The sequence below is a fragment of the Thalassophryne amazonica genome, chromosome 8, assembly GCF_902500255.1.
Source record: "Thalassophryne amazonica chromosome 8, fThaAma1.1, whole genome shotgun sequence".
Taxonomy (NCBI): Eukaryota; Metazoa; Chordata; class Actinopteri; order Batrachoidiformes; family Batrachoididae; genus Thalassophryne; species Thalassophryne amazonica.
Window position 1 is genome coordinate 105778942 of NC_047110.1, and position 27529 is coordinate 105806470.

Below are 27529 nucleotides of genomic sequence, written 5' to 3' on the forward strand. Positions count from 1 at the left end.
AGCTTGGTGCACCTATCTTTGGGTAGTTTTGTCCATTCCTCTTTGCAGCACCTCTCAAGCTCCATCAGGTTGGATGGGGAGCGTCGGTGCACAGCCATTTTCTGATCCCTCCAGAGATGTTCAATCAGATTCAGGTCTGGGCTCTGGCTGGGCCACTCAAGGACATTCACAGAGTTGTCCTGAGGCCACTCCTTTGATATCTTGGCTGTGTGCTTAGGGTCATTGTCCTGTGGAAAGACGAACTGTCACCCCAGTCTGAGGTCAAGAGCGCTCTGGAGCAGGTTTTCATCCAGGATGTCTCTGTACATTGCTGCATTAATCTTTCCCTCAATCCTGACTAGTCTCCCAGTTCCTGCTGCTGAAAAACATCCCCACAGCATGATGCTGCCACCACCATGCTTCACTGTGGGGATGGTGCTTGGTTTCCTCCAAACTTGACACATGACATTCATGCCAAAGAGTTCAATCTTGAATGCTGGAGCTCTGACAGAGCAACCATCGGGTTCTTGGTCACCTCCCTGACTAAGGCCCTTCTCCCCCAATCACTCAATTTAGACGGGCGGCCAGCTCTATGAAGAGTCCTGGTGGACCTGAATTTTTTCCATTTACAGATGATGGAGGCCACTGTGCTCATTAGGACCTTCAAAGCAGCAGAAATGTTTCTGTACCCTTCCCCAGATTTGTGCCTCGAGACAATCCTGTCTCAGAGGTCTACAGTCAATTCCCTTGACTTCATGCTTGGTTTGTGCTCAGACTGTCAACTGTGGGACCTTATATGTAGACAGGTGTCATGTTCAATTGACTAGATTTACCCCAGGTGGACTCCAATTAAGTTGTAGAAAAATCCCAAGGATGATCAGTGGAAACCAGAGGCACCTGAGCTTAATTTTGAGTTTCATGGCAAAGGCTGTGAATACTTAAGTATGTATAATTTCTTTTTTTTCTTTTTTTAATAAATTTGCAAAAATCTAAAAAAACAAAACAAAAACAAAACAAAAACAAACCTTTTTTTACATTGTCATTATGGGGTATGTTTTATCCATTTGGAATAAGGCTGTTACATAAAATGTGGAAAAACTGCAGCGCTGTGAGAACTTCCTGGATGCACTGTGTACACGACTATATTTAATTTGGTAGTTCAGGTTTCATTCAAAACTGTATGGTGTAGATACTAAAGTGAAAATTTAGTTATTAGGGAAGAATTTTATATACAGTATTTCACTATTTTCTTCAACTACATCATCTGGGGAAGGTGTCTGTAGAATAAACCCGGATGAGCTATCGCTGATGCTCTGGTTTTGGTTCTGACCTGGTGAATTGGTGATTGAAGCGTGAAAACAGCTGAAGTTGATGAGCGCGTAGGAACAGAGGAAGAAGTTGGAGATGATGGGAGCAATCGTGTTGAGCTCAGCTGAGGAAAGACAAAAAAGACTGTGAAGATAATTTTAAAGACAATATAATTTTTTTACACTATAATAAATCACTTATGTGTTTTTATTGTACCATATCTGTTCAAAGCAGCACAAAGATAAATAAAATGAAATCAATTTTAAGTGATTTTATTCTGGAATCTGTAATGCAAAAAAGAGAGAAAAAACAAAAACCAAACAAACAAACAAAAAAAATTCAAAGTTTTTTTTTTCCCTATTTCATTAAAAAAACACTTCTTTGATTTTTGTCTGTATAAACTTTTATAGTTTATTAACTATTTTGTTGATTTTTATTGTACCATACCTGATGATTCTGATGATAGAAAACGGAATGATTTGCATTTACTTCTGAACATGTTTTAAATTCTGCATTTAAAATTCTGCAGTGGAAACAATTCTGACAGCAGGGTAGTTTCAAACTGTGCTTTGTTGAATGAGTGTAGAACAGTCAAATCAGCGATCAACAACCTTCAGCAGCAGCAAAGTCAAGTGAATGCTCATTTGAGACTCTCTAATGGTCTTGAATGTTCTCCTCACAGACTCACCAATGAGGATGAAACAGATGGCAATAAGGTACGTCAGGAGGTACGCCCTGAGCGGTTCTTCATTCTTGCCATATCCCTTCCCAAAGAAGCCAATGAGAGGGTAGAGTTTGTCCTTACAGAGACACTGTGAGGACAACAGAGGAGGAACAACATCTGCTCAGGTTGGACTAAAGACAGAGGAGGAACAACATCTGTTGAGGTTCGACTATAGACAGAGCAGGAACAACATCTGTTCAGGTTCAACTAAAGACAGAGGAGGAACAACATCTGCTGAGGTTGGACTAAAGACAAAGCAGGAACAACATCTGTTCAGGTTAGACTAAAGACAGAGGAGGAACAACATCTGCTCAGGTTGGACTAAAGATAGAGGAGGAACAACATCTGCTCAGGAAAGACTAAAGACAGAGGAGGAACAATATCTGCTCAGGATGGACTAAAGACAGAGGAGGAACAATATCTGCTCAGGCTGGACTAAAGACAGAGGAGGAACAATATGTGCTCAGGCTGGACTAAAGACAGAGGAGGAACAATATCTGCTCAGGATGGACTAAAGACAGAGGAGGATCAACATCTGCTCAGGAAAGACTAAAGACAGAGGAGGATCAACATCTGCTCAGGAAAGACTAAAGACAGAGGAGGATCAACATCTGCTCAGGAAAGACTAAAGACAGAGGAGGAACAATATCTGCTCAGGATGGACTAAAGACAGAGGAGGAACAATATCTGCTCAGGATGGACTAAAGACAGAGGAGGAACAACATCTGCTGAGGTTGGACTAAAGACAAAGCAGGAACAACATCTGTTCAGGTTCGACTAAAGACAGAGGAGGAACATCTGTTCAGGTAGGACTAAAGACAGAGGAGGAACAACATCTGCTCAGGTTGGACTAAAGATAGAGGAGGAACAACATCTGCTCAAGAAAGACTAAAGACAGAGGAGGAACAATATCTGCTCAGGATGGACTAAAGACAGAGGAGGAACAATATCTGCTCAGGAAAGACTAAAGACAGAGGAGGAACAATATCTGTTCAGGTTGGACTAAAGACAGAGGAGGAACAACATCTGCTCAGGAAAGACTAAAGACAGAGGAGGAACAATATCTGTTCAGGATGGACTAAAGACAGAGGAGGAACAACATCTGCTCAGTAAAGTCTAAAGACAGAGGAGGAGGAACATCTGTTCAGGTAGGACTAAAGACAGAGGAGGAACAACATCTGTTCAGGTAGGACTAAAGACAGAGGAGGAACAACATCTGCTCAGGTTGGACTAAAGATAGAGGAGGAACAACATCTGCTCAGGAAAGACTAAAGACAGAGGAGGAACAACATCTGCTCAGGTTGGACTAAAGATAGAGGAGGATCAACATCTGCTCAGGAAAGACTAAAGACAGAGGAGGAACAATATCTGCTCAGGCTGGACTAAAGACAGAGGAGGAACAATATCTGCTCAGGCTGGACTAAAGACAGAGGAGGAACAATATCTGCTCAGGATGGACTAAAGACAGAGGAGGATCAACATCTGCTCAGGAAAGACTAAAGACAGAGGAGGATCAACATCTGCTCAGGAAAGACTAAAGACAGAGGAGGAACAATATCTGCTCAGGCTGGACTAAAGACAGAGGAGGAACAATATCTGCTCAGGCTGGACTAAAGACAGAGGAGGAACAATATCTGCTCAGGCTGGACAAAAGACAGAGGAGGAACAATATCTGCTCAGGATGGACTAAAGACAGAGGAGGATCAACATCTGCTCAGGAAAGACTAAAGACAGAGGAGGATCAACATCTGCTCAGGAAAGACTAAAGACAGAGGAGGAACAATATCTGCTCAGGAAAGACTAAAGACAGAGGAGGAACAATATCTGCTCAGGATGGACTAAAGACAGAGGAGGAACAACATCTGCTCAGGTTGGACTAAAGATAGAGGAGGATCAACATCTGCTCAAGAAAGACTAAAGACAGAGGAGGAACAACATCTGCTGAGGTTGGACTAAAGACAAAGCAGGAACAACATCTGTTCAGGTTCGACTAAAGACAGAGGAGGAACAACATCTGTTCATGTAGGACTAAAGACAGAGGAGGAACAACATCTGCTCAGGTTGGACTAAAGATAGAGGAGGAACAACATCTGCTCAGGAAAGACTAAAGACAGAGGAGGAACAATATCTGCTCAGGATGGACTAAAGACAGAGGAGGAACAATATCTGCTCAGGAAAGACTAAAGACAGAGGAGGAACAATATCTGCTCAGGATGGACTAAAGACAGAGGAGGATCAACATCTGCTCAGGAAAGACTAAAGACAGAGGAGGATCAACATCTGCTCAGGAAAGACTAAAGACAGAGGAGGAACAATATCTGCTCAGGAAAGACTAAAGACAGAGGAGGAACAATATCTGCTCAGGATGGACTAAAGACAAAGCAGGAACAACATCTGTTCAGGTTCGACTAAAGACAGAGGAGGAACAACATCTGTTCAGGTAGGACTAAAGACAGAGGAGGAACAACATCTGCTCAGGTTGGACTAAAGATAGAGGAGGAACAACATCTGCTCAGGAAAGACTAAAGACAGAGGAGGAACAATATCTGCTCAGGATGGACTAAAGACAGAGGAGGAACAATATCTGCTCAGGAAAGACTAAAGACAGAGGAGGAACAATATCTGTTCAGGTTGGACTAAAGACAGAGGAGGAACAACATCTGCTCAGGAAAGACTAAAGACAGAGGAGGAACAATATCTGTTCAGGATAGACTAAAGACAGAGGAGGAACAATATCTGTTCAGGATGGACTAAAGACAGAGGAGGAACAATATCTGCTCAGGTTAGACAAAAGATAGAGGAGGAACAATATCTGCTCAGTAAAGACTAAAGACAGAGGAGGAACAACATCTGTTCAGGTTGGACTAAAGACAGAGGAGGAACAACATCTGCTTAGGATGGACTAAAGACAGAGGAGGAACATCTGCTCAGGATGGACTAAAGACAGACTAGAAACTCTGATGTCAAGATGAACATGAACTTCAATGCCGTTGAACCTGATCACTCAGCTTTGATCCTGATTTCAAGCTACTCATCGATGATGTGCCTGACCCTTGATCACTGACTTTTGATCCTGTTTGTTGATCTTTGGTCATGATCACTTAGCTCTGATGTTGATCACCCATCTTTGATCTTGACATCTGACCCTAATAACTAATGTTTTGTCCTGATTGCATAAAGTTTAATCTTGTAGGCTGACCTTTGATCGGAATTAGTCATCATAATGTTTGATCCTCATCAGTCATCATGATTGTGTAATTACTTTGATCCTGTAATCAGGACCAAAGGAAACAGGAACAAAGATCAGTATTTAGGATCAATGGCAGGATACGCCCCTTGATCCAGTTCAACAGGTTTTTCTTAGTCCAACTCCACCCTTCTACTAAATATAATCAAGACTGCTTCATTTGTTTTTGTGTAACAAACAAACTCTGTGTAGTAAAACAAAGTTTAAAGATCTTGTGAGAATTTCATGCATGGAAACCAGGTCGTAGTGCCGTTTACCTGGAACACTTTGGGAGCAGACACCAGGCAGGCCAAAGCAGAGGACAGCGTGGCTCCAAATATACCCGCAGTGATGAGGGGAGCAAAACCCGACACCATGCTCATCGACTACACGCACAAACACACAAATTACATTTACCGTTCACAACACATATGTTGGACTGTGAGCAGGCTTGTTTCCACTGTAACAGCTGTCCATGCTGCAAACGTACACGCACGTGCACTCAGAGGTTTATGGGTCTACAGCCAAATCCTGTCCCCTTTCAATCATGAATGTCCCTTATTGATAAGGTCATTAATTGATGGCTCTTTGGAATCACAAGGTGATGGTCTACAGATCACAGGATGGTTTGAGTTCCCATGCCTGAGGTCTCACGTTGCTCCAGGTGTTGGGTGAGCTACGTGCCTTCCACGGCAGCATGCTGACATCGGTGTGAACGGGTGAATGTGAGAAATCACTGTAAAGTACTTTGGGCATCTGCATGGAATGGAAAGGGCTACTGTAATATAAATTCCTTTTAGAAATAGCATGTTGACAACATCATGCTTACATCAGTGTGTTTGTGTAATCATCATCATTATTATTATTATTATTACTACTACTACAGGTATTATAATAATAATAATAATAATAATAATAATAATAATAATAATAACAATAATTATTATTATTATTATAGATTTTCAAATTACTTGGGATTACATTTTTCTTTTTCCAACATTTCCTAATATATTGTCAGCTTGCAAAAATGTAGGATTATAATATTACACTTTGACAAGAATATTAAAGGATTATTAATTAGTTTATTATATGGCTATGATATATATAAAAAATGTGACCTTCCAGTAACGCCCGAATATGAAAGCTGCTGATGGTTTTGGGCTCGTAGTCAGACCTGTTTGCTTTCCTCACCTCCATGAAGAACTTGCTAACAGATGGTCTTGTCGTTAGCTGCTAAGTTGTCAATCTGTGTATTTTTTTCCGATGGTGTTTCGATATTTATGGAGTATGTTCATGCCTGACTTGGTTTTTCAAATGGTGTTTTTAGCTTTCTGGTTTGTAATGAAGTTTTCAATCTGTTCTTGACTGTTCGGAGCCGTGTTTTCATCTTGTTGCATTTCATTTTGCACGTCCGCTTCAAGCTTGTTTGCTGTTAATTCCTCCATTTTCTTTGTTCGCTATTTGTTTTGGTTTTATTTCATGCCGTGACAATTGTAAACAAAGTTGCAAATGTGACACACACAATCGGGACCGACTGTCATGGTAACGGTATGATATGGGAAAATATCAAACCAGAAAGCAGACAATCAGAGTGCACATAGCACTGTCGCTATATAATAAAATGTTATATTATTTATGATATATCCTATAATATATAAATTATATACTGTAATTTCTAGAGTATAAGTCGCACCTGTTAAAAAAATTCCTCTTGAAGAGGAAAAAACCCATATATAAATCACAACGCAGTATAAGTCATAACTTTTTTTTCTGTATTATCACCTTTTTTATTTGGGTTTTTTGTGCATTGTTGTAGAGTTCTTTTTATTATTATCATTTATTCTTTTAATATTGGAGTGGATTCTGTGTAGTGCTTTGATCTGGGAAAGTCATATCTAAATAGTCATTATAATTATTACTATCAATAAAGAATATGTGATTTTTCAGTATACAGGCAGCACCGGACTATAAGTCACAAGACCTCCTGAACTAGTAAAAAAACCTGCGACATATACTCCAGAAAATTTGGTATATAACACATAATAATAATAATAAAAATATATACACCTTACAGAAATAAATTCTTCTTTCAGCACATTTTTTCTGGTGCCATGTGTGGGTGATGTGCTGCTGAAGTTTAATGAACTACTGAAGGAAATTTTCAAAACTCCTCTGGTGAATGCTTAACTTATTTTTCCCACTTTACCTACAGTCATCCTTGAATTATCCAGTACAAGTACACAATGCTTCTATATTTTTAGTTTAGCTTGCTATTGTCATGTCAACATGTCAGAATTTAAAATACTCTCACTTAACGTAAGTCAACTCAGGTACGGCTAATTTTGGATTTGTTGTCTGAGTGTGTGTGTGTTGACCTGATAGTAGTTAATGATGCCATATGTACACGTGTTGTTGTTGATGCAGTCACTGAAGTCCCAGCCGTACTGACAAGCCAAACCAACACAGTTACTGTTGAATGAAGATGCAGATAAGGTGTCGTTCAACGACCCAGATGCGTCTCGTACCACACAGGCTCCTGGAATAAGGTCAAAAACATAAGGTTTTTGACATAAGGTCAAAAATTGAGAAAAAAAAAATCATTATTTTAAGATGCTTGTCATAAAGTATTTGTGGAAGATAACAACAGCAGGTTTGACAACAAAACATGGAAAAGCAAATTCCATCGCTGTATTACACATCCATAAATGTGACTTAAGGAAGGCTAACTCGGTTTCTTTAATACTGGATTACTGTATTCTTTGATACTGGATTACTGTATTCACAAAGGGGGGAAATATGGATTCATGCAAAAACAGTCTTGGCACAACTGTTAGTTTAGCTTTTGAGCTGAGAAGCACTCACCTATTGCTGGAAGGAGGTTAGTATGAGAACAGAAAATCAGAAAGTGCTAATATATATATATATATATATATATATATATATATATATATATATATATATATATATATATAAACTGAAAACAACTGTGCACTCACTCCAACTGTCCAAATCATTAATGTTAGGCCCCATGTCCAGGTGGAGTTTTTCTTTTTTCTGAGCACCAGTGTCTTTTGTCAATTGATCTCAATGAGAACAGAGTGTATGCACTTGCATGCAGTCACCTCCAGAAAGAAATGTTGCACCCAGTGTCTTTTTTCAGAGCACTTTAAATTTGAAAATCCCCAAACTTTGTGGAAAGATCACTGCAGCACCTTTTCAGGCAACTGGGAGGAGTGATTTATTATTTTTGCTGATTTGGCACTCAAAATCTATCACAGTAGAGACCAAAACCCCCCCCCCCAAAAAACAACCTCATTTCTGATAGCAGATTGGACAAAGGGTTGGTTTTTGCTGAGGGTGAGTACTTTTAATCACTGTACATTGTAAGTTAGTGGTTAGCCTAATAGAAACAAATCCCATGCACAGGCCTTTTTCCACACACTGAAAAAGTTAAGATGAAGCATTTGTGGGCACTCTTTCAGCACTTTTCCACCAGAAAAAATAGTAAATAACTAAATAAATAAATGCTATATGGGCACGGCCCTTATGTAGTAGATTTTCACCCTTAGTGCTGGTGATAGTGTAGGGTATTGTGTCTTTATAATGTCAAGATGAGTAGATTTTCCCAAAACTTGGTAGAAATACCAGGTCTACATAGTGTTACTCTAAGCCTTTATCCTTCTGTTTTACCTGCTCCAGACTGACTTTAGGGTTGGTACGAAAAATGTGGTTCTTGCATCACTTCCTCAGTTTGGTGGATTTTTTTTTTTATGAACATAGACTGATCAATGAGCTCACACGACTTCAGTCAGTGCCAGACCTTCTCAGTTTCCTGATGAGTTACACTATGTAAAGGTAAGTAAAAATGTGTCTGGAAGCGTGGGCATTCCGTACCAATGGTAGCAGCGATGATGAGGTAGGAAACAGTGGTCCAGAATATCGCCATCAGTGTTCCTCTTGGAATTGCCACTGTTGGATTCTGGGAGGTAGACACAGATTAATAAATACAGACAGAGACAATTTTGCTATGAAGAGCATTTGAATTGACTTTCACTTTGCCCCAAATATAATAATAACAAAAAAATGTCTGCTGAATAAAAAATGGAGAGTGCACAATGATTTCTGATTTGTGGACATTTGGCCACTAAGGCAGCTCAGGTGTTTTATCCACATCCAGTGCAAATGCTTCAGCAGTAGAATGTTTCATGTTGAAGAGCTCAGTAACTTTAACTGTAGGTCAGGTGTGGGAGCATGCACTGGAAGTGCACATTTCCACATCGCCCACACTCTATGAAATGGGCATAGTGGGGCAGATATGTAACAAAAAATGCCAGAGATGTTCACATCTGACAGAAAGTATGTAAATTTTCATACAGAGTCTTTGAAGTATGCCGATTTCAGATTTTGCCGGATCCAAGCACTATTCCCAAGGGACCCAGAAGTAAAATGAGAAATAAAAATGGCCACCAATGTCATTGGTTCATTAGATTGCATACTCCAATCTTTGACACATCATCATATTTGAATGTCAGTAGGACAGTTTGTCAGTACACTCAAAAAACTGAGGCACTGGATGCACAAAATTCAATTATGGACAGGATTTCCATATAATAAATAAATAGAATAGAATTAAATTAACTGTGTTATGAATGAATAACTAAATTATTATATATTAATAACTGTATGATTAATTCAGCATATCAAAATACCCTTTGTGTACCAAATTCAGTAACCTGTGTCCCAAGATAGTGACTATCAATGTTTCAACATAGCAGCCATATCGGAATTCAAGATGGCAGCCAACCCAATGGTTAGACCTCTTGAATCCAGCATTTTTTTAATTCAACATTTAAAAATACCCCTGTATGCAAAATTTCACACTTTCTGCTAGAACTGAACATCTTTTTCGCATATCTGCCCCACTAGCATGTTGTTGGCTGTCAACAGCTGCTGGAACCCTCAACGCTGAGGCTCCCTCGTGTTGGATCATGTCTCGAGAAATGTGCCACATGCCCAAAATGTCACAGCTGGCATTCGCTGAATCTCTCTAAGTAACTGCTCGTTTGATACATAGTCATTCAAGCAACACCTGAGGATCCTCTAAAGAGACCCAATACCAAAGACATCAAATCATCACAAACATCAAAGTCTCATAACCATACAGCGAGACAGGAAACATCAGGACCCTAAAGACTTGGACCTTTGTTCTCCTGCAAAGTTATCAGCACCTCTGTTCAGTGACCTCTTGACCCCATAATGTCTTCCCAGGTGTAACTCAATGTCAAAGTCTGAGGACCCAAAGGTTACTGCTGAGATAAGTAAATGTCTCAACACTTTCACCACACACAGATCCACTTTCAATGGCTGAGTTCAGGAAATCACTGAAAGCCTGCATCTAAGTCTTGATCCAGGACAATATCAAACCCAGACTGGTCAACTGTAAGATAAAAGATAAGATAAGAAAAGCCTTTATTCATCCCTCAATGGGGAAATTTCAGTGTCACATCGCAGCATAGAACAGTAGGAATAGAAGGGCATGCAATAAAACAACAAGCATCTCTTAAAAACAGTAAGTCCCTTCAGCTGCTCCCTTGTTTGCACTTGGGGTCGCCACAGCAAATCCAAGGTGGATCTGCATGTTGAATTGGCACATGTTTTACGCCGGATGCCCTTCCTGACGCAACTCCACATTACATGGAGAAATGTGGCAGGGGTGGGATTTGAACCCGGAACCTCTTAAAAACAAGAACTAAAAAAAAGCACTGAGTGCCGGGTAAAGCTGAGGCTACCATTGTTCAGTTCAATGCTGCACTGCCGGGATGATATACACTGTCGGGGTGTGAGAGTGATCAGGTAAAATGACTTCAGCGTGAAATGTACGTTAAGTTACTCTGATATTTACAATATGGGCAGGTTAAAATATAAGTAATGTATATATGTAATATGTAATATATAATATGTAGTGTAACATATGTAAAGTGTAAGAGTTATTAGGTGACGTAGATGTGTAGATGAGCAGCAACAGAACCTCCAGGAAGTCTTACGTCTTGTAAACTAATGAAATGAGCCAACTGAGCACTGAGACGTGATGCTTTGTTACATGATTCAAAACAGAGAGTCCAGAACTTCCCCCGGAGGCCGTTACAGCCACAAAGGAGGAAGCACAGCTCCACTGCATGGCTGTGGGTTTGGATTGGGATGTCCAACAAGCTTGCGTAAGTTTTGTTGTACATTGTAAACACATTGTGTGATACTTTTAAAATCAGAACTGTCCGAGAAGAGAAACGGGAAGAGGAATTCCAGTAAGAAGAAAATAAAACTGATACCTTCAGATCTCCAGAGATGTTGGCACCTGCCAAGATGCCAGTGGCAGAGGGGAAGAAAATAGAGAACATGCCAAAGAAGCTTCCTTTTGGCCCCCGCCAGCTGGGCCCAAAATTGGTTACAAAGATTTCGGCTATGAGGAGAGAAATGTCGAGTTTACTAAGACGCTCTGAGAAGGAGAAAATCATGAAACCACTGCAGACATGAAGACTGAGCATTACCTTTGTAGCTAAAGAAACCTTTGGCTTGCTTCTGTGGTGAAGCAGGGATGATCGTTCCAACAATGTAATTGACAAACGACACCATGATGACCAGAAAGAACAGAATCTGGGCCTGCAGAGTCCAGAACAGGGATAAAAATGTGTTAAAACAGACACATCCACACATTCTCCTTCAGATACTTAGTGTTAACATAGCAACACCAAAGAAAAACGTCAGTGTATATGATGGAACTTAACCTGAACTTTACCAATCACCCTTACCTTAACCACAACCAAGTCATAAAATGAAGTTAAATACTTCATATCCGATCTCCTGAGCCAAAACAGACTTTTTTGTCATTTTTGACAATTATTTTGCCTACGTGTTGCAGGAGGAAACACTGATGAGGCTCTTTCATTGCTCACATCACAGAACAACATGAACTCATCCGTGCACTGTAGATGTGCTGATCATGCAATTTTTCCTTGGCACTAATTAAATAAAAAATTACTTCTGGTCTGGTGTTTTGACCTTGGAAAAAATGTCCAATGGCACGCACCACTAAGCCAGTTATTGTTCTCAGCAACACTCTTTTTTACAGCCCAAGTCATTGACATCAAAACCAAAAGGATCAAAGTGTAATTAATTGAGATTAAAACAATTCATGTGTTATAGGTGCTGTAATGCATTAATCTAAATTAATGCATTATTTTGACAGCCACAGTTACAATGCATAATCCCTATTTGTCAACAAATTGGCAATATATAGATTTTGATGAACAGCTGAGCCTAAATTGAGCTCAATCACGTTTTGTGGAACCAAAATTTTGAATAAAATCCAATACAGCCATTGTGCTAAAATTTAGCTTCAATACTTAATACATTTTAAATCCTTCATTGTATTTCAACTGTAGACTAGCAGAGGATTTGACTGATGGGTCGGTGGCCCTGTCAGCTTTTCTTTAGCCATGGCAACAGGCCCTTTGATCAAAGGACCCTGACGTGAGACAACACAATGTAGATGTTTTGTGTATTGTGTTTGTTTTTTTTTTTGCTTTGTTGTGTGTGTGTTTTTTTTAATTTGTATGAATATGCACTTACTTTTATTCATTTGGTTCACAAATCCACATTGGAACAAAAAGTAAACAATATCAATTTTGTGCTAAAACAGGAACAAGCCAAATGCAATCGTGTTTCAGAATCAGAATCAGAATAGCCTTTATTGTCATTGTAATTTACACTGCAATGAGATTTGAGTGCAACTCCAAAAGGTGCTTTTCCGAGGTGGAGGTAATTATTAGCCAAATAAAAGATACTAAAATAAAAAAAATAAAATAATAATAATTAATATTAATAACAATAAAAATTAACAAAATAAGTTCTTTAAAATGTGTCCAACTAAAAATAAAATGTGGACAAAATATAAAATGTAAAACGAGAAATTATGTACAACTGTGGAATAATATTGCACAGGAACATATTGCACATGGGTACAGATACTGCACAAGAAACTTTGAAAAGTGCAGATTAATGCGGTGTGTTATTGTTCAATGCAGTGATTACTCTGGGGAAAAATCTGTCCCTGAGTCTGTTTGTCCTAATTTTGATTGACCTATACTGTCGGCCAGAGGGTAGTAGGCCAAACAGGTGGTTGCTGGGGTGGGATGTGTCTTTGATGATGCTGGCAGGTCTGCTGAGGAAGCAAGAGTTGGCAATGTCCTCCAGGCTGGGCAGAGAGCAGCCAGTGATCCTCTGGGCTGGTTTCTTGGTTTCCCCCAATTTGTTTAGTCAATCCAAATCATTCTGCATGTTGTGTGGGCCGCTGAAGAGGAGGTACTGCTGGCCCACCACCACCAGAGGGCGCCCTGCCTGGAGTGCGGGCTCCAGGCACCAGAGGGCGCCGCCGCCTCACGGGAGCAGCCTCGGTGACAGCTGTCACCCATCACCTGAGACAGCTGACGGCAATCATCAGTGGGGTATATCAGCAGGACGGCATCTCCACCTCATTGCCGAGATATCGTTTTACCGGAGAGGTAACGTATTGACGCTAACTGAGTGTAGCTTTTGGATTAAGCTAGTTATTCGGATTACTGTTCCAACGAGAGGTGGAGGTAACTTTCCTGCTGTTCAGAGTCCTGGGTGCAAACGCGCCCCCATCTGACTGTACTTTGTTTTCTCGCCAGCAGTACCAGGTCCGACACGCGGAGGCAGTGGCCACCTGGGAGTTCGGGACTTGGCGGCTCCAGTATACCCGGGGTCCTGTGGCGGAGGAAGCCGTGTGGTACCGGTCTTACCTTGGAGAGGCGTCTCCTATCTTCGAGCCTGCCCACACGACACTTTTGTAAATTGACTGTTGTCCATTTCTGTGATTGGTTGTATTCGTTGTGCACATTCACAACAGTAAAGCGTTGTTATTTGACTTACTCCATTGTCCGTTCATTTGCGCCCCCTGTTGTGGGTCCGTGTTCCTACACTTTCCCAACACTGCAGTTACTTTACATACGTATTTAGTCGCATTATTAAAGTTAATCCAGTGATTCCTGAAATACACCTTTTGAAAATTGTAGAATTTGAAATTTGTATCAACTGTATAACTTGAACTATCTGTACTATCACTGAACCTGAGAATGTCTAAATCATGTGTCAACTCACTTTCCTGAAATTTTAAAAGGTTTTTCTGTACGTTGGTATGAGGTAAATGACTACTTTATCATAATCACTTAACAATAACATGCCTTTATTTTGCTGGATGGAGTTTACTTGGAAAAGGTTTAAAAGCAGCCACAAGACAAGACGGTTTAAGTTGGGTTGATCTGACCTTTGACTCCCATGCCATGCCAGCCAGGGAGATTCCTAGAAGACATGTGACAGTGACGATGCCAATGATGCGGATGTCATTAGTTCGATCCACCATGACGGCTCCATTTTCCTGAGGAGTCAAAGCCAGAAGAAAAAAAAAAATCATGAAGACAGTGAAAACATTGTTTTGCACTGCATGCTGAGTTTTGCACAGAGAAAGAGACAAGTCAGCCCTCCATTCACCGCCTTTAAAAAGTTTCGTTTTTTTTCTTCTTTACGTTTTTGCAATTTTCACAGTGCTTAGCCACGATGCTAAACACAGCATCGGTTTGTTCTCAGATGTGATGCACGTGGATAGTGCACGTGCTTCACCTCTCAACCATGCACAGTCATTGTACAGCTGGAGACACATCAGGAAGGGCATCTGGGGTAAACTTTGTGCCAAATCGATGTGCAGATGGATTGTGATGGACGCAAGAAGGCGGAAGAAACAAGTACCATCTTCTTCCCAAATACATGAAATTTACATTTAAAAACTGCCTCGTGTTTGCTCAGTATGTCTTTGTCTTACATTAAAATTGTGCATGAACAAAATTTGTGTTTCCATTTCCATATTTACGAGGTCTGTTAGAAAACTATCCGACCTTTTTATTTTTTGCAAAAACCATATGGATTTGAATCACGTGTGATCGCATCAGCCAAGCGTGAACCTTCGTGCTGATGCAATCACACGTGATTCAAATCCATATGGTTTTTGCAAAAAATAAAAAGGTCGGATACTTTTCTAACAGACCTCGTAAATAGATGAACTCAGAGAGGGAAAAGGTTGTTACAAAAATTCAAAGATAGAAGTTGGAAAATAAAAAGCACAACAATAATGAAGCCACATTTCTATTGCTTTGACTGTTGTTTGGACTCCGGTTCAAAGTGATGGACCCAGGTCTCATCCATGGTCATGAATCGCCATATGCAAAGCCTTGTGGAGGTGATGGTCTAGTGGTTAAGTGTTGGGCTTGAGACCAGAGGTCTTGGTTCAAATCCCAGCCTGACCGGAAAATCACTAAGAGCCTTTGGGAAAGATCCTTAATCTCCAAGTTGGTCCCGGTATGTAGTGAGCGCCTCCTATTCCCGCACCCTGACATCGGTGTGTTTGTGTGAATGGGAGCCCAAAGCGCTTTGGGCGACTGATGCGGATGGAAAAGCGCTATATAAATGCAGTCCATTTAATTTGGGACCCATTGTGCTAAAAGTTCCCAGTTCTTCCATCAGAACCGAATGAACTCTCCTGGGAAATGCTTACAGTACTGGCTATGTGACACTCCCTTGCTCGTCTGTCAGCGAGGACCATATCATGGATCTTCTGGATCATATTGGTTGAGGTGGAAGTTCTGGGTCTTCCTGATCTTGCTCCATCTTCAGTGCTTATTCTGTCCTTCTTGAATTTGGCTCACCAGCGTTTAACTGTAGCGTAAGCATGTCCTCATGGATCTCCCTCTTCATGAGCTACTGAATTACAATGATATGATATGATATGAGATTTATTGTCACTGACATTACATGAGTGCAACAACAACGAAATTACATTTACACTCCAATTACCTTAGACAAGATACAGCAATTAATCCATAATTATTACTTGTTTACCGTAATAATGGCACGCATCAGAATTAAAGACAACACTTATATATTTGACATTGTTTACGTGCACTAAACGTGAAGCAGTCTGTCATCCCAATTGAGGCAAAGTGGGTGAATGGCCCATGCCGCCCAGCTTGGGAGTTGAAGGCTGCCTTCGAGGTGGCAGGGAGGAAGCCAGGGAGAGGGGAGTGGAGAGACACCGGGGGAGGGGGGGGGGGGGGCTAATAGGGATGGAGGGAGGGAGACGTGTCGTGTGCGGAGCAGAGATAGAGAACAGAAAAAAAAGGAGAGGAGGGGAGGAATGCGACCGTTCTTGCCGGAGTCCCAAGCTGATTTATTACAGCATGTCCACCAGCTTTGTTCATTTTCTGACACACCCTAACTCACTTCACTGAAATAGTGTGTCTGCAACATTGCACCCAGTGAGTCAAAATGTCACACATTCTCAAGAGAAATCTTGGTATCTCAGAATGCAAAAGATGGAAAACCATGCCCTACTTTTTCTGGTTCAAGATCCAAAATTTTCAATCACTCCTCGTATGTAATGGAGCTGTGAGTTTGCTGAAATGGTCACAATTTAAGTTACTAGAATTATTAGCTTTCCCCGTATAAACTTTTGTTCTGGAACAGAAAAGTTAAGAGTAGTGCCCAACCGATACAGACTTTTTAGCAGCAAATACAATACAGATATCAGAAGTAAAAAAGTTACTATACCAATATATCTACATTTTGTTATCAAATTCATATGACAAAGAAATGCAAATAAGGCTTCATGTTACACAGTTTAAACATGACCTTTATTATAAATAATAAATATAAATATAACCAAAACCCAACCCACATACATCACTACACCATCAAGCTAGTTTCACTAGGATTTGAAGTCTCTGAGTTGCATGGCTCACCATCTGCGTAAAATAGACTTATCTATTTCAGCCCCGCCTACCTCGCAGCAGTCATCTCTTGTTGCTGTAAATCACCCACTCTGATTGAAAATGAGCAGCCATGTTTGACTGTTTGCAAAAGCCGATATTTTCAGCCAACCGATATATATTTCTTGGATTGATTCTACAACCCCTGGCAAAAATTATGGAATCACCGGCCTCGGAGGATGTTCATTCAGTTGTTTAATTTTGTAGAAAAAAAGCAGATCACACATGACACAAAACTAAAGTCATTTCAAATGGCAACTTTCTGGCTTTAAGAAACACTATAAGAAATCAAGAAAAAAAGATTGTGGCAGTCAGTAACGGTTACTTTTTTAGACCAAGCAGAGGAAAAAAATATGGAATCACTCAATTCTGAGGAAAAAATTATGGAATCACCCTGTAAATTTTCATTCCTAAAACTAACACCTGCATCATATCAGATCTGCATCTAAAAAGGAGTGATCACACCTTGGAGAGCTGTTGCACCAAGTGGACTGACATGAATCAACACGAGAGATGTCAGTTGAAACAAAGGAGAGGATTATCAAACTCTTAAAAGAGAGTAAATCATCATGCAATGTTGCAAAAGATGTTGGTTGTTCACAGTCAGCTGTGTCTAAACTCAGGACCAAATACAAAAAACATGGGACGGTTGTTAAAAGTTCCCTAAAAGTTGTCCTAAAAGTTCCCTAAAAAGCCTTCAGTTAATTCAAAATGCTGCAGCTAGAGTACTAACGGGGACTAGAAGGAGAGAGCATATCTCACCCATATTGGCCTCTCTTCATTGGCTTCCTGTTAATTCTAGAATAGAATTTAAATTCTTCTTCTTACTTATAAGGTTTTGAATAATCAGGTCCCATCTTATCTTAGGGACCTCGTAGTACCATATCACCCCAATAGAGCGCTTCGCTCTCAGACTGCAGGCTTACTTGTAGTTCCTAGGGTTTGTAAGAGTAGAATGGGAGGCAGAGCCTTCAGCTTTCAGGCTCCTCTCCTGTGGAACCAGCTCCCAATTCAGATCAGGGAGACAGACACCCTCTCTACTTTTAAGATTAGGCTTAAAACTTTCCTTTTTGCTAAAGCTTATAGTTAGGGCTGGATCAGGTGACCCTGAACCATCCCTTAGTTATGCTGCTATAGACGTATATAGACTGCTGGGGGGTTCCCATGATGCACTGTTTCTTTCTCTTTTTGCTCTGTATGCACCACTCTACATTTAATCATTAGTGATCGATCTCTGCTCCCCTCCACAGCATGTCTTTTTCCTGGTTCTCTCCCTCAGCCCCAACCAGTCCCAGCAGAAGACTGCCCCTCCCTGAGCCTGGTTCTGCTGGAGGTTTCTTCCTGTTAAAAGGGAGTTTTTCCTTCCCACTGTAGCCAAGTGCTTGCTCACAGGGGGTCGTTTTGACCGTTGGGGTTTTACATAATTATTGTATGGCCTTGCCTTACAATATAAAGTGCCTTGGGGCAACTGTTTGTTGTGATTTGGTGCTATATATAAAAAAAAATTGAATTGATTGATTGATTAAAAGCAAACATACTGGTAGACCAAGGAAGACATCAAAGCGTCAAGACAGAAAACTTAAAGCAATATGTCTCAAAAATCCAAAAATGCACAACAAAACAAATGAGGAATGAATGGGAGGAAACTGGAGTCAACGTCTATGACTGAACTGTAAGAAACCGCCTAAAGGAAATGGGATTTACATACAGAAAAGCTAAACGAAAGCCATCATTAACAGCTAAACAGAATAAACAAGGTTACAATGGACTAAGGAAAAGCAATCGTGGACTGTGGATGACTGGATGAAAGTGATATTCAGTGATGAATCTCAAATCTGCATTGGGCAAGGTGATGATGCTGGAACTTTTGTTTGGTGCCGTTCCAATGAGATTTATAAAGATGATTGCCTGAAGATAACATCTAAATTTCCACAGTCACTGATGATATGGGGCTGCATGTCAGGTAAAGGCACTGGGGAGATGGCTGTCATTACATCATCAATAAATGCACAAGTTTTGTGTCATGTCTGTGATCTTCTTTTTTTCCACAAAATTAAACAACTGAATGAACATCCTCCGAGGCCGGTGATTCCATAATTTTTGCCAGGGGTTGTAGGTATCGTTTTCACATTTATCACAAGATAAACAGCTTTAAATGTTAACCTTTAAACAATAGTAGAGCTTTAAACAATGACAAACAGTCCTTCTTACACGCATGAGGTCTTGAACGGTCTCAGCAAAGCCCACAGTATGCATGGCCACTGCTACAGCATTAGCAAAGGCAAAAATGAGACCAATAGATCCACCCAACTCGGGACCGAGGCTACGGCTGATCAGGAAGTAGGTTCCACCTGAAGGAGAGTAGGAGGACAAATAGCAACAGCATTTTTATACTTTTATACAAGATACAAAGGTTCTTTGTATTTAATCCTGCATGTGACATTCAGTTGCATCCACTTTCAATTTCAGTGTAATTTATGTCAATCCGTAGATTCACTCAGACTCTCCCAAGTATGTGTTATTGTGTATTTGCTTGCAGATAGCTTACATCACTTTCAATTTACACTGAGACAGACTATCTAACTGTCCAGGATGCACACTGCCTCTCACCCAGTGACTGCTTGGACAGACTCCAGGCTCTCACGTCTTACCTTTACTCTAACCCTAACTCCACCAGGCCTTACCTGAACCCGAACTCTACCAGGCCTTATCTTAACCCTAAATTTAACTCAAACTCTACCAGGCTTTATCTTAACCCTAACTCCACCAGGCCTTACCTTAACTTTAACCTTAACCTGAACTCTACCAGGCCTTATCTTAACCTTAACTCCACCAGGCTTTACCTTAACTTTATCTTTACCCAAACTCTACCAAGCCTTATCTTAACCCTAACCCTACCAGGCCTTACCTTAACTTTATCTTTACCCAAACTCTACCAAGCCTTATCTTAACCCTAACCCTTACCTGAACCCTTACCTGAACCTTAACTCTAACCCTACCAGATCTTAACTTAACCCTAACTCTACCATGGCTTACCAAAAACCTAACCCTAACTCTACCAAGCCTCCCCTTAACCCTAACCTTGACCATAACTCTCCCAGGCTTTCTGACTAATGAGCCTTCTGCAAAGAGCACAGAACCTCTTGGTGCATTAGCATATAGCTTACTAGTGAGTTTGCAAAGCTATTTTCCCTTAAATTTGCATTTCTAATGGTAGATATTTGTACAGTTGTGGCAACTAGATTGTTGCATGTAGACTGACCTGATTTGACTTTACCGTTGGTAGCAATAGCTGAGGTTGACACACCAGTGATCCCAGTTATACAAGAGGAGAGCAAAATAATCACCCAGGTCAGACCTGAATGAAAAAGAAGTCAAAGGTCTCAGATAAATGTATAAACAAATGATGCATGACATGAAGTTCTGGCCCAATCTTGCATACAACAGATTAAACATGAACAGTGAATCATGAAATTTTGGGTACATACCTATACCAGCTTGAGCGGTGATCCAAGGAAGCCTCAGGTACAAGATCACCCCCCAGATATTTAACATGCAGCGGATCTACAGACAGATAGTGAATCAGCGCACAACTGATTTGAGGTCAAATGTGAGCATGTTAAAAATAGCATGCAAATACATTTTCTTCTTCAGCATGTTGTTTGTCCATTTCTTACAAGGACTTGAGCCTGTATTTTATCTTAAAATGCCAAATTGGTCCTCAGCACCAATACACATACCAGCTATACTTATAATAACTATAATACTACTGAGTGCCCCACCTTGCCTTCCGAACGTGACTGCTTTAACCCTCTGGGACTGACGGCGTCATATACGACAGCTAAGACCAAGCTTTACTAAATTATAAATAACTTTTTAATGATATGAGATAGAAACGTACTCTTTTTTTTTTTTTTGGCTGAAAAGTTAACTCCGCGGACTTTCGAGCCAGCCATCGGCCATCTTTGTACTCCTCATAGAAGCTGTGTGATGACGTACGCAATGTGAGTGTCCAATCGGAATTGGTTCACGTCACATGGTTTTCCAAAATCCAATCGTAGGGCAGATTTACCTCACGTGAAAAGCCAAAGATCATTTTCAGGCGTGATATGTTACTAGTTGGCCTGTTTGAATAGCCCCCTGGGTGCTCCAATGAGTACATACTATTAGTACATACTCAGTGCACCCTGTGCCAATACGCAGTGATCAGTGAAAGCAGGAGCAGACAGAGAGCCTCTGATGACAATCTCACGTGCTCAAACAAAGAGTGTGTAACTATCAGGATTGCTCCACTAGTTTGCATGTGAATGTTAGTGGATAACTCTGTTGCTTTCTCTGCGTAAAGCACTGTTTACCATATCAATGGACAACAAAACGCATAGACCATTTTGTATATATTGTTCAAAATGTGCATTTGTGTTTGTTTGAACATTTTTGTTGTACAGTCTTTCACACAACACCTCAAATTACCTTTATAAAGTGTCAAAACAGTTTATTATAGTTTGCTGTGTGTTTTGAATAAATGTGTGTGGAAAATTATTTTTTGCTTTATTTTTTTCTTGCCTATTTTTGATTGTAAACCTTTATTACACTTATAAAACACAACAAAACATATGTATTCTGAAAGCACAGGTTGTCCTGAAAAAAAGAGACATAAAACTTGATTGTGGGATGCAGGGAGAGCTGTTAACAGCAATAATAAAACATTTATGCCAGGCGAGTGAACTGTCCAAAAAATGCCCTCGGACCCCTGAGGGTTAATTCTATGTGACATGAATTCAACAAGGTGCTATAACCACTCCTAAGAGCTTTTGTTCCATACTGAGATGATAGGATCACGCAGTTGCTACACCATTTTACCGCCAACAATAACATGAATTCTACTCACCATGACACCCTGTACCCAGCCAAAGCGAGTTGGTTCAGATGGTGGCTCCTTTGGCTCCTCATCCTCATCCATCTCTTCCCCAGAGCTGCCTCCTTCCATCTGTCCAGCTGTGGTCTCCTCATACATAGGAGGGCTGGAGTCCTCCTAAAAGGTGCGACACGTTACTGGATTTTCTTGTTGATTTCTTCCTATCATCAGAACACGTCTGAGAGACTTTTTCCTTTCAGCTGTTGCTATTATGCTACGTCATGGTCATGTTCACCATACATTTATAAGATTGTTTTATTGAGTAAGATCTCACAGTATAGTATATTTGTATGGTTGTCAAATTTTTAGTCAAAAAAATTTAATTACAGTAAATATTACACACAATAACCTCACAAGAAAGACTTCAGTGAGACATAAATGACTTATTTTTGGACAATGTATATATATATGACCTGAGAAGAAATTGGAAACATTTGACTTTGAGTCAGAAAAGTTTGTTTAGTCTCAGATGTTTCAAGACTCATTCACATAAAATTTAAGATGCATAATCTAAACATAAGTAATTAAATTTTTAGTGAACTATGATGAAATGTAGATCATCTGTAGGCCCCCCCCCGTGACTCCGGTCCTGAACAGTTTAATGTGCAGCGCTGTTAGCAAAGTCAGATGGTTATTTAAAACATTTCCCACATAGGACAGGAGACAACATTTTATTCAGGTTAACTACTTACTACAACTTGATACAAACTGTGGAAAACCTCTGTGTTCACCTCATTGCTGGTCGTTTTTTTCCCCACAAACAACGGATTTTTTAGCTAAAGTTTTCTCGGCGCTGTAAAGTTAGCGTCACTCTCATGGAACTATATGATGCAGTGATTTCAAAGTAAAAGTCTGTATCATGACTTCCGTTTATGCGTTAAACGCTTTTATTGTGAAGTGCCGTTTGCTACCAATAGCATTAGGTACCGACAGTTAACAGAACGGTTACTTTTGTGGACACTGCAGTTTAGGTGTAATTATGTATCCTTACAGCTCTAATGTACAGACACAGTTCTTGTTAAAGTACAATCCTATTGTCTTTGCTGTGGTTGAGCACTGCCCCCTGGTGGTTTGATTGTGTATGATGGTTCATGGAGTTGATGGACAGTTTCTCTCTTCTTCTGTCTTCTTTTGTTCAAATTTTGAGTCCAAAGAGAGATGTCTTCAGTGAATAACAATAAATGAATGGACCTTGTTGTTGTAGGGGACAGTGTCTTATGTGACTTTATTGTGTTATTTATAAATGATGTGTCTCCTCCACAGAGACAAGATGGTCCATCACTGCTTCTACTGGGGCTTGATTTAAAAAATCTTTGGCAATGAAATGATTCTTGATTAGCCGTGAGGCTGTGTACATCGTCTCCCTGCTGTCCACCACGAAGGACAGTGACTAGTTCAGTTTCCAGGACAGAAGATGGACAACCGTTTGTGGGAGGAAGACACTGAGCAGAGCAGAGACGGGCAGGCCGCACAGCGTCCACCATGACGGTCATGAGGAGGAGCCAAACACAAAACCACACACTTCAGGGGGTCTCCCTCCTCCCCTTCCAACTTGGCTGGGCACCTCAAGTACACCCCCTGGCCCACCTTCTCTTCCCTCATTCCCTCCTCCTCCTACATGGCTGAGCACATCCAACATGCCCTCTAGTCCACCACGTCCTCCTCTTCCAATTTTACTGGGCACCCCAAGCACACCCCCTGGCCCACCTCTCCTTCCCTTGTTGCCTCCTCCTCCTCTGCCACCCATTATTCCCACCAATCTGGGTACTTTAAGTGCCCCCATTTCTGTGGATTTCCTGCTGTCAGAAATCAGGAGGGGAGTCCAGCTGAAGAAGGTGGATTAGGACCAGGTTGTCCCCGTGTCCTCCTCAGGCTGGGGCGCCATGTTGGCCCATAAATTCATTCATTCATTCATTCCTTCAATCAATCAATCAATCAATCAATCAATCAATCATTAATTCCACAATAGATGTTTGTTTCCTTTGTGAAATCTTGGGTGATCTTAAGAAACAAACAGTCAAACTGAAGTAGTACAACCCCAATTCCAATGAAGTTGTGACGTTGTGTAAAATGTAAATAAAAACTGAATCCAATCAATCAATCAATTCAATCAATTTTATTATATAGCGCCAAATCACAACAAACAGTTGCCCCAAGGCGCTTATATTGTAAGGCAAGGCCATACAATAATTACGTAAAAACCCCAACGGTCAAAACGACCCCCCTGTGAGCAAGCACTTGGCGACAGTGGGAAGGAAAAACTCCCTTTTAACAGGAAGAAACAATGACTTGCAAATCCTCTTCAACCTATATTCAACTGAATACACCACAAAAACAAGATATTTAATGTTCAAACTGATAAACTTGATTGTTTTTGTCAAATATTTGTTCATTTGAAATGGATGCCTGCAACACGTTTCAAAAAAGCTGGGACAGTGGTATGTTTATCACTGTGTTACATCACCTTTCCTTCTAACAACACTCAATAAGCGTTGGGAACTGAGGACACTAACTGTTGAAGCTTTGTAGGTGGAATTCTTTCCCATTCTTGCTTGATGTACAACTTCAGTTGTTCAACAGTCCGGGGTCTCCGTTGTCGTATTTTGCGCTTCATAATGCGCCACACATTTTCAACAGGTGACAGGTCTGGACTGCAGGCAGGCCAGTCTAGTACCCGCACTCTTTTACTACGAAGCCACGCTGTTGTAACACGTGCAGAATGTGGCTTTGCATTGTCTTGCTGAAATAAGCAGGGACGTCCCTGAAAAAGACGTTGCTTGGATGGCAGCATGTGTTGCTCCAAAACCTGGATGTACCTTTCAGCATTGATGGTGCCATCACAGATGTATAAGTTGTTCATGCCATGGGCACTAACACACCCCCATACCATCACAGATGGTGGCTTTTGAACTTTGCGCTGGTAACAATCTGGATGGTCTTTTTCCTTTCTTGTCCGGAGGACATGGTGTCCATGATTTCCAAAAACATTTTGAAATGTGGGCTCATCAGACAACAGCACACTTTTCCACTTTGCGTCTGTCCATTTCAAATGAGCTTGAGCCCAGAGAAGGCGGCAGCGTTTCTGGATGTTGTTGATGTATGACTTTCACTTTGCATGGTGGAGTTTTAACTTGCACTTGTAGATGTAGCGATGAACTGTGTTAACTGAGAGTGGTTTTCTGACGTGAGTCTGAGCCCACGCGGTAAGATCTGTTACACAATAATGTCGTTTTTTAATGCAGTGCCGCCTGAGGGATCGAAGGTCACGGGCATTCACTGTTGGTTTTCGGCCTTGCTGCTTATGTGTAGAAAGTTCTCCAGATTCTCTGATCTTCTGATTATATTATGGACTGTAGATGATGGAATTCCTAAATTCCTTGCAATTGAATGTTGAGAAGATTGTTCTTAAACTGCTGGACTATTTTTTTCACGCAGTTGTTCACAAAGTGGTGATCCTCACCCCATCTTTGCTTGTGAATGGCTGAGACATTTGGGGATGTTACTTTTATACTAGCCCAGTCTCACATTTTTTTTTTTTTGGTCCCCCTGTGATGTTCGTGATGGGCTTTTTTTAAACTCACTATTCCTAACCCTACTCCTACCACCAACCCTAACCATAACCAACCCCAACCCCGCCGCTTCACTTTTAATTTCGTGCAGCCATCACGGAATGAATGAGAATTAATGTTGTGCTGCTGTGATGAAAATGAGGCGCTTTTCGTCACAATATCACGAACCAATAGATTAATGTATATTCCGTGCTGCTGAATCACGACTTGCGTGAGACCAGTTGTTTATACCCAATCATGACACTCACCTGTTTCCAATTAGGTGTTCTTTGAGCATTCACAACTTTCCCAGTCTGTTGTTTCCCCGTCCCAACTTTTTTGAAAGTGTTACAGGCATCCATTTCAAAATGAGCAAATATTTGCACAAAACCAATAAAGTGTTATCAGTTCGAACATTAAATATCTTGTCTTTGTGGTGTATTCAATTGAATACAGATTGAAGAGGATTTGCAAATCATTGTATTCTGTTTTTATTTACATTTTACACAACGTCCCAACTTCATTGGAATTGGGGTTGTACGAAGTACAAAAAAAAAAAAAAAATTGAAGAAATGTACTGAATAAGTAGAATTGTGTTTTTGAAGGGATGTCGACAGTAACACCTGTCGACTGTAAGGGGTCGGTGACCTTTCTACCTCGCCTGCCTGAAAATGTCTGTAGTTTAAAGTTGCTCTTCAGGTCAGGTCTGGGAGCACTCGCTCAGGCCTCATCCACCATCACACCGGAACTGCCACAGGTCTGGATGGCAACCATCAATGCAGACAACTGGTCCTTGCCCACCTCTTCAATCAATCAATCAATCAACTTTTTTCTTGTATAGCGCCAATCACAACAAACAGTTGCCCCAAGGCGCTCCACATTGCAAGGCAAGGCCATACCATAATTATGAAACACAGTCTACGTCTAAAGCAACATAACAAGGGATGGTCAGGGTCACCCGATCCAGCCCTAACTATAAGCCTTAGCGAAAAGGAAAGTTTTAAGCCTAATCTTAAAAGTAGAGAGGGTATCTGTCCTCCCTGATCTGAATTGGGAGCTGGTTCCACAGGAGAGGAGCCTGAAAGCTGAAGGCTCTGCCTCCCATTCTACTCTTACAAACCCTAGGAACTACAAGTAAGCCCGCAGTCTGAGAGCGAAGCGCTCTAATGGGGTAATATGGTACTATGAGGTCCCTAAGATAAGATGGGACCTGATTATTCAAAACCTTATAAGTAAGAAGAAGAATTTAAATTCTATTCTAGCATTAACAGGAAGCCAATGAAGGGAGGCCAACACGGGTGAGATATGCTCTCTCCTGCTAGTCCCCGTCAGTACTCTAGCTGCAGCATTCTGAACCAACTGAGGCTTTTTAGGGAACTTTTAGGACAACCTGATAATAATGAATTACAATAGTCCAGCCTAGAGGAAACAAATGCATGAATTAGTTTTTCAGCATCACTCTGAGACAAGACCTTTCTGATTTTAGAGATATTGCGTAAATGCAAAAAGGCAGTCCTACATATTTGTTTAATATGCGCTTTGAATGACATATCCTGATCAAAAATAACTCCTGCAGTTCAGTGAAACAAGGTTTTCTCATTGGTCTTTTTACAGTTGATGAGGTTCTCAAGACTGATTTTTGAGTTGTTAAACTGCAAAACACATGGTCTGTCTTGATAGGCTGGTGTCTTTATCAAAGATCCTTGATGGACACAACGTATCGCTCTGTTTTAAGTGTGATGTTTGAGAAGATGGGGCTTTTTTTAATCTTACTATTACTAACTCTACCCTTCCCCTAAACATAACCATAACCATAACCATAACCATAACCTAACCTTACTCCTTCCCCTTCCCGTAACCCTAACCTGACCCCTTGCATCACTTTTAATTTTGTGCCGCCACCACGGAATGTGTTAGAATAAATTTGTGCTCCCA

The 27529-nt window shown here is 40.8% G+C and overlaps 1 protein-coding gene across 1 annotated transcript in view; it reads right to left on the minus strand.

The window, feature by feature from the left end:
* Positions 1 to 27529, minus strand: part of slc12a3 (solute carrier family 12 member 3) — a 75182-nt gene that overhangs the window by 41677 nt on the left and 5976 nt on the right. The window contains exons 2-13 of the mRNA XM_034177179.1: positions 22020 to 22163; positions 20620 to 20695; positions 20394 to 20489; positions 19343 to 19482; positions 14581 to 14691; positions 11783 to 11894; positions 11564 to 11694; positions 9132 to 9216; positions 7613 to 7773; positions 5516 to 5623; positions 1976 to 2099; positions 1310 to 1411 (exon numbers count right to left, since the gene is read on the minus strand). Coding sequence (XP_034033070.1) covers positions 1310 to 1411; positions 1976 to 2099; positions 5516 to 5623; positions 7613 to 7773; positions 9132 to 9216; positions 11564 to 11694; positions 11783 to 11894; positions 14581 to 14691; positions 19343 to 19482; positions 20394 to 20489; positions 20620 to 20695; positions 22020 to 22145 — 1372 coding nt within the window. The 5' untranslated portion in view covers positions 22146 to 22163. The remainder of the gene's footprint in view (positions 1 to 1309; positions 1412 to 1975; positions 2100 to 5515; positions 5624 to 7612; positions 7774 to 9131; positions 9217 to 11563; positions 11695 to 11782; positions 11895 to 14580; positions 14692 to 19342; positions 19483 to 20393; positions 20490 to 20619; positions 20696 to 22019; positions 22164 to 27529) is intronic.